Raw genomic sequence first — 16,685 nt, 5'->3', positions numbered from 1 at the left:
TGCCCAAAAGTTCCCAGATGGACTTGTCCCTGAAGTCACCAGAACCTAAACTGGACCCAAGCTTTTCTTATTTTATAACCAAATGTTCATCCATGTAAATCAATTAAGGATTCTGGAGGAAAATATGTTTTTTCAGGATGACATGCCTTAATCATGGGACAGCATATCTGCTTGTATATGAAGAAACTATCCAGTGATATTTGTTTCTTCAAGGTTGCAGTTGCCTTTCCTTTCCAAAACAAACTGACAGGGAAGAGAACTCCTCAACTTCGTGCCTGAACGAAAAAACAGCACAGAATAACAACAAAATCGATTTGAACAAGTTAATAAGAATCGCTTGGTAACAAAACTGCGAACATGAATATTTTGCAATAAAGAGGTAGGTAAACTTGAGGATCCATGCCTACCACGGCTACATGAAAGGACTCAGCAGAAGCTGGAACAAAATCCTCCACAAGAACTTGCCACAGAGAAAGGTACATGGAATTTCTTCTGGAGAAATAATAAGAGCAATTCATTTTTCCCTTTAATTCTGTAGTTTTTGAAACAAGGACTCTTACCGCAGGCTAGCAGGGAGGAGTAGACAGGCATCTTCTTAGACAAGATACAGGACATAAGGTTTGTAAAGGCTTAACCACTGGGGAGGAAAGAATCAAAATCTACTATTTCCTGATGACTGATGGAATTGACTACGTGCGCTGACTTTAGCTAGAAGACTGTTAGAGCTCAGTTTCTTAAAAGAGCAGGGTTGTGGGTTTTTTTTTTTGCTTTAGACTCATGTAAAGCAGTGACATAGATTAATGTTTCTTAACCTTGGCAACTTGGAAGATGTGTCAACTTCAATTCCCAGAATTCCCCAGCCTGCAAAGCTGGCTAAGGAATTCTGTGAGTTGAAGTCCACATATCTTTGAGCTGCCAAGGTTGAGAAACAGTGATAGTTTCTATTCATATTCACAACTGCGTTAAACAAGAAAATCTCTGTTTCCTTTGTAAAAAGTTCTGTTGAACTTCTGATGCTTTTCTCTGTTACTGTGATCATTGGTTCAAGGTTAAGAAGGCCATTTCTGAGACTCTATAAAATTATTGTCACTGCTTGATTTATGTACGTGCATATAGACATTTATATACATATACTCCTCAGTTAGGACTTTGTGCGCTTAATCTAAGGCAGTGTTTCTCACTCTTGACAACCTTAAGAAGTGTGGACTTCAATTCCCCAAATTCTCCATCCACTATGCTGGTTGGTGAATTCTGGGAGTTGAAGTCCACACCTCTTAAAGTTGCTAAGGTTGAAAAACACTGATCTAAAGTAATCATAAACTTTCCAAATAGGTGCTCCACATTCTGCCTCATATAAAATTTGCCACCAGGAAATTGACTGATTGGCTTCCTTTTCTTAGATGCATGCAAACTACTTTTCTATTTGAAAACCCAATCCCAAAGTTTAACTTATTAAATAATTTTATAAACAATAATATCTTGCCCTTTAACATTTTTTTCTCTTAGAATGTTTTACAATACATTAAAATAAAAAATTGAAAGCAACTAAAAATAGTAAGAATGCACAATAAATTAAAAAAGAGTACATTGAAGCTGTTGAAGCTTCTTAGTACCGATGTCTGGGACTGAAATGTCAGTCAACTTCCAAAGTGTTAACAGAGGGAATTCAAGAAAGAGCAGGCAGTTCCATGGTCATATTCCTATTTGCAGTATCATTCCTATGATTATCATGATTGACACCAGTGTCTGCCAAAAACAATTCAGATCCTAGCAAGATTTCAGATGCAGTTTGACTATCAGTCCACCAAATATCCCATTGATTGACAGAAAGAAGCAGTAGATAGTCACTGAAGAAAAATATATCCATTTTTCTAAAGCCAATGTTTCTTTCGGTGTACCTGAGTAGAATATAAGAATACAAAAAGAGAAGACGTGAAGAGAAATTCCTTAATATATCCTGCATAGGTTGAACAGCACTATGCAAAGATCAAACAATTGATTGACTTTAGTCCAAAGGCATGAATTTCAGTTTTTTTGGTTATTAAATTACCTCAAAAAAAGAGCATCGCCCTTAAAAATACATCTAATGAGGCTATTAATCCTCTTGTAACACACTATGTAAGGCATTTCAGTTCTGGCACCTTTCTGTTTGTAGTCTTTCACAATATTATTTTGTTTTTTGGTAATAGACAAGTTGTCCTTCACACATTGGAGATCCTTCAGGATATTAGACATCATGGAAGTCTGTATTAATCCATTGCTTTTAAAATATTTTGCAAAGAATGATTTGAAAGCATTCTGTACTTTTTTTAAAAAAAATAATAATCCATACAAAGAAGGCACCATAAAGAGATTCTTCAGTGAGTGAAGCCTGTGATATGCTGGTGAGAAAGTTTTTCACACTCTGAAAATCAACTATTTGTCAGTTCTTTCCAGTGATTAAATGAAAACTCTCCATTTTGTCTTTTTTTTTTTTTGCTTGAGCATCAAAATTTATGCTGTGATCACTGTGGAAAAGAGAACGGGTGACTTCTTAGTGATTTGTCCAGAGAAAACGCAAAATGGGATTCAGAAGTGGAAAGATGGTGTGTCAGATCCGCAACACACGTCGATTCCACATGCCCCTCCTGGAGTGATAGTGGTGGAAGAAATTCCTGATATAAAGTCTCTCTACCTCCAGGCCTGCCTGAAATATCCTGTAAGAGAAGGTGGAGGGAATTTCAATATTTATTTATCAAATTTATATAACGTCTCTTCTCATGACAAGTGATTTTGGGTGATGTGCAATAACATAAGAATATAATATAATTAGAACCACAACTGGGACCAGAATTTGAATTTCTAAGCAAAGTGGTTATTAAATGAATCGTGCTTGATTTTATTGTTGTTAAGTGAATCATGTGGTTGTTAAGCCAATCCAGCTTCTCTCATTAATTTTGCTTGTCAAAAGGTTGCAGATGGTGATCACATGACCTGGGGATGTTTATAAATTAATAATATATATTTATAAATACTTGCCCATTGTCAAGTGACTCAACTCTGATCACATGATCACGGGGATGCTGCAATAGTTGTAAAAGCAAGAACAATTTTAACTCTGAATAGTCACTAAAAAAAGTGTTTCTAAGTTGAGGACAACCCATACAGATCTTGGGTGCTAAAAGTTACAGTGGTAAACAGTTATGTGATTTGTTTGGTTTGGGTTTAACATGATATGCAAACACAGCTACTTTGGATAGCAAACCATGATTTGTAGCTTTGTTTTACATGTGAGCTTAGGAACAATTTTGTTTTGTTTAAATGACCATGACAATATAGAGCTAGAGCTAGGCTAGAGAAACAAGTTAGAGAGAAAGGAATGCGATATGTACTATGTAACACTGAATATATACTAGTAAGAGGAAGACTATTGAGCAATTAACTAACATATTGTTTATGATAATACAGAAATTAATTATTTAGTTTTTTTAAATACATGAACCCAGATAACATGCTGTTTGCTAAATATTAAGAATGTTATTTTAAAAAATCCTAACCCAATTTCCAACCTTAACTCTAACCCTAACCCTGTGTGTATATAGTAAGGCAGAGTACTCTGTCTACTACATCTGCTGAGGGGAAAGGGAGAGGTTTCCAAGCTGAGCCATGCTGGCTCAGAAATTCTGGGAGTTGAAGTCCGTGAGTCATAAAAGAGCCAAGGTTGCCTAGGTCAAGGATTATCTATATACAATTCCTCTGTTGAGAATTGACTGAACTGTCCTCAGAGATGGCTACCACATTCCTACTTACCTGTCCAAGAGTTCCCAGTCTTCTCCTCCCCATTTGTCACGGAATTCTTGGGTATTCATTCCACCAATACGAACCAAATCAGATTTATAAATGCCCAGGAGACCAAAACCATTAACTTCCCAGTAGCCTATAAAGGCAAAAAACAAAAAAAACAAAACATAATAGTTATCAGCCACAACTTCTTTTTTTTAAAAATAATAATAATAATAAAGTCCCCAGGTCATCCATGGTTTCTGTATGCATAGGCATGGAGTAGACTTAATTGGCTTGCACACTTCAAATTCCGATGACTAGCAACATCGGTAAGGAAATCTAATACGATAGGGGAACAAATTAAAAATTGATGACATAAAACCTTAATGAGATGCAATTGCTGTTTCACTGAAATTTTATCCGTTGGGATTTTTCCACAAGATAATATCTCCAGATTTTTTCTGCTACATTAATGACCAACTTCTTTCTTAGATACTCAGAACTACCAGTAGGAGAGAATATTTACAGATCAGGGGTTAAAATATGGGGGCCTTGGTGCTCTCTGAGCTTGGTTGTTTTCTTGCAGACATTTCATTACCTAACTAGATAACATTGTCAGTATGCCTGCAAGAAAAAAATACACAAGAGAGCACCAAGGACTCCACACTTTCAGAACTGAGTTGTAGCTGTTAAAATAAGTGAACAAACTTCTTCTAGAAAGCAGAGTTTAAGAAAGTTATGACTGGGATAAGGCTCAGTTAGAATTTTTCTCTGTAACACGTTCGATCTTTACATATGGGATTGGACAGGTTTTCTCCCCCCCCCCCCCGCTTTTTAAAAACATTGCCGTGAAAGGGATATGAGATTTCAATTCAAGAAATTCAGTTGATAGAGATTCTTCACGCAACTGAAAATTAGACATGTGTCTAATATAATAATAATGCAATCACAGTGCAGAGGCTGATGTGGATTTGAAACATTTCAGAATCAAAATGAAGCCAAAATGAGTTCACTGTCAAATTGTTGATATTTAATAAGGTTTTGTGTGTGCCTGTTCATTGTTTAGGAATCAATTATTTTTATTATACAGTGTTTGTGATAAATTAATAGAGAGCCAGTTTGGTGAAGAGGATAAGATACCAGGCTAGCAACCAGGAGACCATGATTTCTAACCCTGATTAGAAAATCCTGATTTCTAATAACTAGTAAAGGCAGCAAACATATCCAATACACCTTCCTCCTCCTATTTTCCCCACAACAAACAACCCTGTGAGGTGAGTTGGGCTGAGGCAGCCACTCACCTGGCTTTCAGGACTAAGGCAGGACCAAAACTCACAGTCTCTTGCTTTCTAGCCTGGTGCCTTAACCATTAGATCAAACTGCCTCTCTTACTGGTGAAGGTAAAGCCATACTCAAGTTAAAATAAACAGAATACAATATTCTCCATTATCTGAAGAAAGCAGTTATTCCCCAAGTACAGAAAAATTGGCTACTGCACGAAAGTATTTCTGGGTTGGAAATTATGGGGACTGATCTCCTATATTTCCAGAGATTGTTCATTTAGAGAAGGCTGACCAGAAAATAAATCTGCTTTTGAAGCGTCATTGGCCCACAACCAATCCCTTACCATCTGGCTGTTGTGGAGTCGCACCACACTTCAGCCTCATAACTATGGGTGCAAAGGCCATTTTCCCTTCCACGCAGTGCTTCCGAACAGAGTCAATGAACCCTGCTGGGAAATGGATGTGCAGATCACAAAGAAAAATGATGCTGTGAGAATCCTGTAGGCAAAGATACAGAGCTGTTAATTCTGCTATTTCCTAATTCATTGGGCTTCTCTCCACAGCCTCTTTGCCCCAGATCTGGTGTGCCCCCTTAACTTTCATAGAAGACAAAAATCCTGGCAACATCCTCTTGTCATCAGACTGCTGCTGACGGGGTTCCAACAAAACACAACAAAATATCCAACGCTGCATGAAGGAAGAGTCTGAAGGTGCGTTAGACTTCTCCATCAGTGCACATCACTGAACCATAGATCAGAGATGGTTGCATAGCTGTTGCATTTTATATTTCTGTGACTGTTAATATTCTGGCCAAGGAGCATTCAAACAGGAAAGGACCAATTAATTAGCATGCAAGATGTGCATCTCTGCACAGCAGATAGTTGTGCGCATCAGCCTGTTCGCAACTATTTGCAACCTACGCTTACCTATAAAACCTTTTGTAGTCTAGGTATGTGTTGACGCCTATGTGCAGTTGTGGCCATGTGTAAATCAAGGAGAATCATCTCCTCCAATTAGGCCATAGGCTTCTGTACCTCCATGGCTATTTCTGCTCTGACTCCTGAAGAGAATTTCCTTTCTTTTGTATTGGTTTTGTTCCAGTATAGAAATATAGACCTGTCAAGGATTCCCATGTGTACAGGATCCCATCACCAGACAAGCATCTCTTGAAAATGCAGAAATTATTTTGAGAAAGCTTGCAGGAAACAAAAATTCTTTCCATTTCTTACTTAATTGCTGAAATATTGTTAACCTTGAAAAGTTTAATCTAAATTCCTTCCATTTCTTTCTTAATTGCTGAATTATTGTTAACCTTGAAAAGATTAATCTAAACATTATGGTTAACTTTTCTTTAGCTTGTCCATTGCCTCTTCTCCTATCCTTAGAAAAGGTATTTTCCCCTATTTTCCAGTCTTCTCCTAAATAAATGATTTTTCTCTAAAGTAAATGTTATCTTTATGAACTATCTATTCATTTGATATATTCTGACTCTGGGAAGCTAAAAGTATGATAAACAATAAAAAATACAAAATACAGAACAAAACACAGTGGTATCTGACTTTTTTTATACAAGAACATAGGCAGAAAGAAAAGGGACTCCATTCATTTTAACCCAAAGTTTGGGAGAATATCCAGAGCTTCAGAGCTTGATGGAATACCACCAATATGCTGGTGGCCATGTGGTTTTCAATGGGGGATGAATAACAGAGAAGACATGCTTTCTGGGATCCTATAAATAGCACTGTTTCATCAAAGAGACCCAAAGAACACCAACTGTGCCAATGTGTGCAAGCCAGGCAGAAACTATGGGAGATAGTCTCTCATGTACCAGATTGAGCTTTATAAGTGATGCACCTGGAAGCAAAACTAGCAGCTTGTGAAGCAGAGATGCCAATGCAGCTGAATCATCTTATTTGAAAATAATTGTGCTAAGATGGTTATCTTTAAATGCTTTTTCCTTATTGTTGTAGCCACGTAATAGTCTAACATTACAAACTCTCACCACTCACCCTGACTTTGTCTATGCCAGCCTGTAGACCTTTAGACCTCTCAAAATTCCCAGTCAATCGCAAGTATTGGTAGCTGAAGAGAAGTTAGAGAAAATGGAGTTATAATTGTGACAGAGTGGGCTCTGGAAGTTCTTGCAATCCCTTCTCAGATCTGTTATAAGTCACCGTCTGTTTTGAAATAAACTATTTCTCAATTTCAGTCTTCCATCCATAAAATGAAAATCTGAAAGCAGGCTTGTCAGTTGACACTCCTACAAGCAAGAAAGTGTAATGCTGGCAAGGTAAATCTGCTGTACCTGACTATGAGTAAATATAGTGAAAGGAGTCAGTTATAGGTAGAATTAACTGGATGACTCAAATGAAGACTTTAGGACAAAGATAAGTATTTTTTTCAAATATCAACAATTTATAACATGGCTGAAATCCTAATAAGATATGGTGAGATTTCACTGAGCATCTTTCTGACCTTGTAAAAACTCATGTAAGAATAAACATGTTTCAAGATTTGGCATGCTCAAGAAATACTTGATCATTTTTAGAGATGATTCTAAATGCTGAGTTAATCATTCATAAATCTATGACCCCTGTGTTGGGTTAAGGGGACCCTTATTTTTGAATTCAGCAGTGATTTAGTGCTCCAGAATGAAAATGGATGATAAGAGAAATTCATAGCTTCAGAAGCCAGTAAAACTTCTTTAAGTAAAAAGTTTCATTACTGCATCATCTGTTTATAGACTCGGCTTCTGCTTCTATCTGAAAATATGTTTCCTAAGGGAAATAGATTCTTACCTATGCAAGGTGGACTGTTTCAGAGCTTTTTCTATATCCATGTCGTCACTGCTGTAGTCTACAATGATGACATTGAAATAGGGGTCCTTGGTAATCCTAAATAGCTCTTCCATGTCAAAAATGAACTGCTTCACCCAACGGGCCTGATTTTTCACTGATTGAGAGGAGAAGGAAAAGAAGAGAATCAAAGCAAAACCGGCATTAAGATTGGACCGATGTGCCCCAGATGCAAGGTTAGGCACAAGACTTAGTGGCAAATTACGTATTTTATATACATGGTCCTCAACTTGTAACCTGTCATTCAGTGATTATTTGAAGTTACAATGGGACTGAAAGAAGAGACTTATGACCATTTTTCATACTTATGATGGTTGAAGCATCCCACAGTCATGAGACCAAAATGGTAACATTTGGCAACTGGCGTGTATTTATGACGGTTGCGGTGCCCAAAGTCACGTGATCCCCTTTTGTGACCTTCGGACAAGCAAAGTCAACGGGGAAGCGAGATTCACTTTACAACTGTGTTACTAACTCAACAACTGCAGTAATTCACTTAACAACTATGGCAAGAAAGGTTGCAAACCGGGGCAAAACTCACCTAACAACAGTCTCGCTTAGCAACAGAAATTTTGGGCTCAGTTGTAGGCATATGTCGAGAACTACCTGCATGTATAATACTGGCAGCTCTTGTTAAATCACCAGGTGGGCTCCCTGGCCCAGCAGCAAGTTGTGGCCTCACTTGAGACTTAAAAGATCTGGCTGCACTGCCTCACACTTTCTTTATCACCAGATTAGGCTAAAGCATCAGATCCTACAAGGGATGCTTTAAAAGCCACCTGGAGATTTTGGTTGGTGCAAAATGCTCTACCCTGGAAATGTTGCTTTTCCATCAGTGGGTCGACCTCTGGAAAGACCTCCCACTAGAGGTTTGAGTGATATTGTAATCTGGGCAAAGCGGAAAAAAATATTTTTAAAGTTCTTTGGGGCGGGATGTAAGGTATTCCATTATCGACTTTTAAATGTATTTTCTGCATATTTTTAGTGTGACAAATTGTCAAATACCAAGTATCCAAATATTAGGATGGCTCAGGAACTAATATCTAAAGTTTAATATTTGCCCTATATCATTTGAAAGAGAATCCTGAGTAGGAGATGTATGACTTTGGAAGAACAGGTAAGAGACAGCAGCATTTACAAGAGTAACTGGAGTTGCCAAATGTAAATCTAACAGGAATTATGATGACTTAAATCTAGGAACAAATTGCGGCAGAGGCCTTTCATTCTCTTATTTTGAACAGCTAATTAAATATAATTCCGATAGAAGAGAATATTTGTAGCTCAGGGTTCAACTGTGGGGTGCTTGGCACTCTCTTAGCTCAGAAAGGACTCCATAAATATAATTCCTCCTGGTTAACAGGGAAGACACCCAAGTCTATTGTTCTCCCAGCTATTATTCTAACAATACACACAACATTCTGTTTGCTTAAAGATATCAGTTCTGTCCCATTACCAGGCACTATAAAGTGGACAACCGCACGGTGATTCCATAAGAAGCTTAACGGCCAGCAGAGAACAGGCTCCTCCGTGCTGGTCAACAGGTGGCGTCGGTGGCCCCATGCCAGCTCCTTCATATTAGCTTCCTCCTCGCCGTTGCTGTTTCCGTGCCAGCCACGTGCATAGACATATTCAGAGAAACGGACTCGGCGCTTTCCCTGCTCCAACAGTTCCAGCTCCAGAAAGTAGCGGCTGCCCCGTAAATAGTCTTGACGCTTCTCCACATTCACAATGTGCTCCAACTGGAACCGCCTGGAAATGGGAACAACTCTAGTTAGATTTTGGGGTTAGACCTGGGGCCAGTGGTGGCATTCAAATACCTTAACATCCAGTTCTCTGCGTGGACACAGGCCTGTGCCTCCGACGCCTAGAATGGACTTCTGGAAGTGACATCAGCGCACTTTGTGTGGGTTGTTCTAGGCCTGGGAGGCCTCCTCCTGGCTTCTGAGGCCTAGAACAGACTTCCGGAAGCAGCATGGATTCAGCCGGTTCTCCGAACTCAACAAAATTTAGCTACCGGGTCTATTGAACTGGTGCGAACTGGCTGAATCCCACTACTGGCTGGGTCTGACCAAGCATAACTCACTGCCCTGATGCTCAGCAAACATCTTCCCCATGTTTTCGGCGTGATTTATTTCAGTTTGGACTCCCAAAGATTGTCAGACATCCCTAAGACCTCCATTACATTATCCTTTCTAAATACCTATTTTTTTCTACCCACTTTAGAGGAATTACATCACGCAGCAGGTTAAAAACATGTACTGGCTTTGTTAAAATGGCCTGTGTGCTACAACTCCAGCACCTCGTGATTCAACTATTCGCAGCCATTTGCTTCTATGGATCATATAAGGAACAGGACAGGGCAATCCTAGTGCCTCAGCTGATTGCACAGAGCTGAATCCTGCAAGAAAGTGCAGATATTTAGTTATATACTCCTTGAACATTTCATTTGTCAGCAGAACAGTTGCAATGATATGTGAGGAAGACCTTGGGAGACAGGGCAAAGAAACGTTGCCTAGGACAGAAGTCCCCAACCTTTTGGGCATCAGGGACCACTTCCATGGAGAGAGATTTTTCCATGGACCAGAGGGGGCGTGGTTTTGTGTGCTGCCTGCATCCCACAGATGGGGCTTTGCTTGTTTGTGCAGACTGGTTGCTGGCATGCTGAGGCCCAGTACCAGTCCACAGACCAGGGGTTGGGGAACCCTGGTCTAGGGAACAGTCAAATAAGAGAGGGCAGAGCTTCCAGTTGCAAACCAGGTGGAGAAAGAAGCTCAGAAAGGATCCTCAGTAGCTTCTCAGGCTGTAAAGGAGATGGCAGGAGGTCTGTACTTTCAGACTGGCAAGATTCTGTTAATGTAGACTTACAATAATTAGTCATCTGTTCACGACTTCTGTCTGGCCTACCTGGGAAGGCTGACAGTGGTTTTTAAACCAGAATTAATACATTTAGCATATACAAGTAGTCCTCGGTTTAAGTTCATTTAGTGACTGTTCAAAGTGACAATATCACTGGACAAAGTGACTTATGACCGTATTTCACACTTACGACCATTGCAGCATCCCCATGGTCACATGATCAAAATTCAGTCGCTTGGCAGCTGACTCACATTTATGATGGTTGCAGTGTCCCAGGGACATGTGATCACCCTTTTTGCGACCTTCTGACAAGCAAAGTCAATGGGGAAGCCAGGTTCACTTAACAAACGTGTTACTAATTTACCAGCTGCAGTGATTCACTTAACAACTGTGGTTTTTATCCAGCATTAGACTATACTCAGTGTATTTTTATTGTCAGGTCAGTATGATTCAGTTTTTCTGAAGGTAGCTAGGTTTGTTATCCTGTCTGTAAACTAGGCAGACCTTGGTGACCCATGGATTACATCATTAATTGTAATATATTGCTATGTCCTCTTGTGTTGGTTCTGTTTAGTTTTGTTTTATTGGAATGTTTAATTTATGTGTTGGCCTTTGGCTGTAATAATAAATTGATTGATTGACTGATTGATTAACAACTGTGGCAAGAAAAGTTGTAAAATGGGGCAAAACTCATTTAACAAATGTTTCGCTTAGCAACATAAATGTTGGGCTCAATTGTGGTCGTAAATTGAGGACTACTTGTATAATACATCTTCCTGTTGTGGTAGAACTGCATGCTGGTGAGAATGCTCTATCCCATCTTTAACTGGAGGTATGCCTTGTTGGGTACGTGGGACTGATCACTAATAAGATTTTGCATCCAAGATCAGCACCCTAGTTCCAACTATATATTGCTGCCTTGTCTAGTTAGCAGTGAGATTTGGCTACATAATTTGATATTTTCATCTGTGTCAATCTGGTCTGCCAACTAGAAATGTCTGAATAGTAGAAACAAAAGACCCTTTATATGCCTTACTTCCTAAGTCTTCAACAAAACATCGTCACATTTTGTAAAGATCAGAGTGACTGCAAGTTCTCTTCCATCTTACCCTTTGGTCTTCTGCTTCAGTTTTTTAAGGAATACTTGAACAACCATTAAGGCTTCCTTCTCTTTTAAGAGCAGGTTCCCTGAAGTGTTACACTTCAAATCAATCCAGTCTGACCGTAAAGCTTGGAAGTCTACATTGCTTGCCTTGAAAGTCTGCTTCCAATTCACTACTGGGTCATAGAAAAGAGGAGGAGCAGCAAATAAATCATCTTCATTTTCTTCTTCTTCTTCTTCTTCATTTTCTTCTTCCACTATTGTAACAGCATCTTCCTTTCGTGTTGCTGGGTGGGAAGAATCAGTCCTGACTTGCTGCTTGGAATCTAGATCCTTCCTACCAAAAACGACATTAGCAGCATCTGCAGCTCTATGTTGGGCTATGTAAGAAGCTACTTGATTAAGCCACTGGTCCTCATGGATAGGCTGTTCTCGGAGGGTTGTCTTGCCTGTTTCTTCTTCAACTTTTTGGGGGTCCCTTCCAGTTTTGATGGTATCCAATAAGGCGTTTTTGTTTCTGGTTGCATTAAAGCCTAACTGAGCTTGACTGGCTTCTCTTGTTGTGTTTCCATGTTCCTTAGTCATCCTGGGTCTTTTGTCAGTCTGCAAATCCTTGCCTCCTTCTTTCCTCTTGGTTGTCGATCTGTGGACATTCCTGTCTTGAAGGTTTTGAAAGTTTTCACTGAATATCAAATGTGAGGTCCTTGCTGCAGAATAACTTTCTGCTTTAGTTTTATATCTGTTCTCGTCTTTCTTCTGCCTTTTTTTGATAACTGACAAGATATTCCGACGTTTCTGAGCTGGGTCAGCATAAACATTGTCATACTGAACAGCTGCAACATGGTCTTCTGTTGGCTTTATCTCTGCTGCTTCTGGATTTGCATACTGATCATCATCAAAATTGTCCTCTTCATAAGCTGAAAGAAATTATAGTTACCAAATATCCACTTTTTCTTTCTCTTATTTATAGTATGCTAAGGCACCTAAATAATTGAACATTAAACCTCTATTACACAAGTATCATTCTACTGAAATAACAAGTTGTTCCAAAATCTAGGAGGAACAGATGGTCTAATAATATGTTTAACCATTGAGCTAGTTCTATCTTAGCACTTCATGAATATATTTTTAGTTTCTTCAAATGTCTCTCTTTGCATTGCTATTCTGTACATTCTCTTCTGGTTCTATTAGCAGTCATATATTTTTGATTGTACTTCATATCTATAGTAGGCCCGGGTACAGCACGGAGACAGCATTGGTCGCACTGGTGAATGATCTCTGGTGGGCTCGAGACAGGGGATGTTCCTCTGTCCTAGTCCTTTTAGATCTCTCAGCGGCTTTCGATACCATCGACCATGGTATCCTACTGCGGCGTCTCAGGGGGTTAGGAGTGGGAGGCACTGTTCTACGGTGGTTCTCCTCCTACCTCCTGGGCTGCTCGCAGTCGGTGTTGATGGGAGGGCAGAGGTCCGCCCTGAGGTCTCTCATTTGTGGAGTCCCCCAGGGGTCGGTTCTCTCTCCCCTCCTGTTCAACATCTACATGAAACCACTGGGCGAGCTCATTCGTGGTTTCGGGGTGGGGTATCATCAGTACGCTAATGATACCCAACTTTTTCTCTCCACCCCGAACCAACCCAGTGATGCACTCGACGTGATGTCCCGTTGCCTGGAAGCGGTCCGGGTTTGGATGGGGAGAAACAGGCTTCGTCTCAATCCTGCCAAGACTGAGTGGCTGTACATACTGGCATCTCGGATAAACCAGGTTGTTCCACCACTAATGATGGGGCGTGAGGTGTTACCCTCCATCGATAGGGCTCGCAACTTGGGTGTCCTCTTGGATTCACGGCTCAATTTTGAAGACCATATAGGAGCCGTGACCAGGGGGGCTTTTGCCCAGCTTCGTCTGGTGTGCCAGTTGTGGCCCTATCTGGACCGAGATGCCCTACGCACAGTCACTCATGCACTCGTGACCTCCCGGCTAGACTACTGCAACGCTCTCTACATGGGGCTGCCCTTGAGGACCACTCGGAGGCTTCAACTGGTGCAGAATGCAGCTGCGCGAGTTGTTATGGGAGTTTCCCGATACTCCCGTGTAACACCTCTTGTCCGTGAGCTGCATTGGCTTCCGGTTGCCCTCCAGGTGAAATTCAAGGTGCTGGTAATGACCTATAAAGCTCTCAATGGCTTGGGTCCGGATTATCTAAGGGAACACCTGCTGCCAGCATCAACTTCCCATCGTCCCGTGCGCTCCCACAGGGAGGGCCTTCTTAGGGTACCGCCGGTCAAGGAATGCCGGCGGGTTATCCCCAGGGGAAGGGCGTTCTCTGTGGGCACGGCGGCCCTTTGGAACCATCTTCTCACGGAGCTTAGGACTGCCCCCGACCTTCGCTCATTTCGCAGGGATTTGAAAACTTGGCTTTTTGAGCTGTCTGGCCCAGACTGAGGGGTTTTAATTATTTATTAATGGGGTTTTAGTTTAAATTCAGGGACTTAATTTAATTTTAGTTTTAATCGATTTTAACTTTGTATGTATGTATTTTTAATTTTTCCCTGTAAACCGCCCTGAGTCCTACGGGAATAGGGCGGTATACAAGTTTAAATAACAAATAAATAAAATAAATAAATAGTAGTTATGTTTCACCAATCACGTGCTATTTAAAAAGAAACAATAAAATTACATATCATACAGGGCAAGAAATAATGGTTGGAAACTGATCAAGGAGAGAAGCAACCTGGAATTAAGGAGAAACTTCCTAACAGTGAGGACAATTAACCCGTGGAACTGCTTGCCTCCAGAAGTTGTAGGTGCTTCATCACTGGAAGTTTTTAAGAAGAGATTGGACAGTCACATGTCTGAAACGGTATAGGCCCAGGGTCTCCTGCATGAGCAGGGGGTTGGACTAGAAAACCTCCCAGGTCCTTTCCAGCTGTATTCCGACTGTATTGATTATATCAGTTATTTTGTCTCCTAGTTTTGACGAAGCAATGAAGTTAACCGCTTGCTCACTTTCTTGCTTCGATCCAATCTCAAAGAGCTATTGTTTCTTAAGCTAAGAGGTGCATAAAGGTTTTTGAAGAGTGCTGTAGAAAGTAGGAGAGTGGCATTGTTGTACCGAGTACAAAACTGAAGTGCTGCAAAAAAAAACCCCTGTGTTTCTCATTTGACTAGAGACACTGCGTCCAAAACATCTACATTAGAGGCGCTGAATGTAATCTGCAAAAGCCTCCAGGGAACTTCCCCACCTATCTATATACTATAGCGTGCAGGTAGTCCTCGACTTATGACTGTTCATTTAAAGACGGTTTGAAGTTACAACAGCCTGATAAAAAGTGACTTATGGCCCATTTTCAAAGTTACAAACCACTGCAACAATCCCACAATTTGGGTGCTTGGCAACTGACTTGTATTTTTTTTTTTACAGTTGCAGCATCTTGCAGCACAAAATTGCAATTTGTGACCTTTCCAGTCAGCTTCTGACAAGCAAAGTCAACCGAGGAAACCAAATTCAGTTAATGACTGTACAATTCAGTTAACAACCATGGGGATTCATTTAATGACCATGGTAAAAAATGGTCAAAATTGGGTCTCCAATCATATGAAGACTTGCTTGCTTATATCCATATCAACAGCATTTAAGTTTTGCTAAATGCAGTATAAACAAATGAAACTAATCCAAATATATATTTTATTCTGGCTTCAACAACTATTCCAGGAAGGAAGTCTCTCAAACCTAAACTCTTTCCACCCAGAAAATGTTAGGTAAAGGTAAAGGTTCCCCCGCACATGCATGCTAGTCGTTTCCGACTCTAGCGGCCGGTGCTCATCTCCGTTTCAAAGCCGAAGAGCCAGCGTTTGTCCAAGGACGTCTTCCATGGTCATGTGGCCAGCATGACTAGACACCAAAGGCGCACAGAACGCTGTTACCTTCCCACCGCAGTGGTCCCTATTTTTCTACTTGCATTTTTACATGCTTTCAAACTGCTAGGTTGGCAGAAGCTGGGATGATTAACAGGTGCTCACTTCATTCGACCCGCCAAACTGCCGACCTTCTGATCGACAAGCTCAGTGTCCTAACCCACTGAGCTACCATGTCCCTTACCAGAAAATGTTACGCACTTCAAAAAAATACAACAACCAACCATAATTTTTATTTACAAAGTATTTGTGCTAAAGCTATATAATATATTCTATTTCACCCAATCTTTGAAGGGATTTCATTTTTATTTTTAAGCATTATTGTTTAAATAAAAAAGCCCTAAAATGTAGCTTCTGTAAGAGTGGCCAACTTGTTCATTGTGACAGTTGAGAAATAAGATATTTCCACAGTATAAATTGTACCTGGGTTGCTGTTTGCAAGGGAAAAAGTGAAAGCATTCTCAGTTTTTGTACTGATGCATTTTTGGGGGGGTATTTTGAACTAAGAAGATCCAAACATCTTGTCCAAATTAGTAATTTATTCTTCGTGGATGCAAGAGATACAAGAAACTAATACAATGCTAAACTAGATTAATTAGATTTAATCTAATGCTAAACGCTAATGCATTTTTTTATCATTTATCAGCCTTAAAGCACAAGAGAGAGAAAAAGATAAAGCTAGCTTCCGCATCTGACGTAAAGATACGTACCTGGTATTTTTGATCCATCTTCGGGTGGATCCATTTGCATGTACTTGGAAAATCCAAACCTGCAAGATTTATGGCAGTTACTTCACAGGGCCAGCATTTGATATCCCCTCCTTGATATTCGACCGTAATGGAGCCAGCCCATGATGGTCATATGTTGTGATGGTCACGAAATGAATCAGGGCAACCAACCTGATTTTAAAA

General features: G+C 40.2%; 1 protein-coding gene across 1 annotated transcript in view; it reads right to left on the bottom strand.

Annotated features, from left to right (window-relative positions):
• Window positions 1-2,435: 2,435 nt before the first annotated feature.
• Window positions 2,436-16,685, bottom strand: part of B4GALNT3 (beta-1,4-N-acetyl-galactosaminyltransferase 3) — an 88,173-nt gene continuing 73,923 nt past the window's right edge. The window contains exons 13-20 of the mRNA XM_083366810.1: window positions 16,485-16,543; window positions 11,866-12,775; window positions 9,354-9,649; window positions 7,844-7,997; window positions 7,055-7,127; window positions 5,390-5,543; window positions 3,790-3,916; window positions 2,436-2,696 (exon numbers count right to left, since the gene is read on the bottom strand). Of these exons, the coding sequence (XP_083222936.1) occupies window positions 2,591-2,696; window positions 3,790-3,916; window positions 5,390-5,543; window positions 7,055-7,127; window positions 7,844-7,997; window positions 9,354-9,649; window positions 11,866-12,775; window positions 16,485-16,543 (1,879 nt within the window). The 3' untranslated portion in view covers window positions 2,436-2,590. The remainder of the gene's footprint in view (window positions 2,697-3,789; window positions 3,917-5,389; window positions 5,544-7,054; window positions 7,128-7,843; window positions 7,998-9,353; window positions 9,650-11,865; window positions 12,776-16,484; window positions 16,544-16,685) is intronic.

Source organism: Vipera ursinii, assembly GCF_947247035.1.
Source record: "Vipera ursinii genome assembly, chromosome: 6".
Lineage (NCBI taxonomy): Eukaryota > Metazoa > Chordata > Lepidosauria > Squamata > Viperidae > Vipera > Vipera ursinii.
Note: the sequence above shows the minus strand (reverse complement) of the source record. Positions and strands in the feature narration are given on the sequence as shown.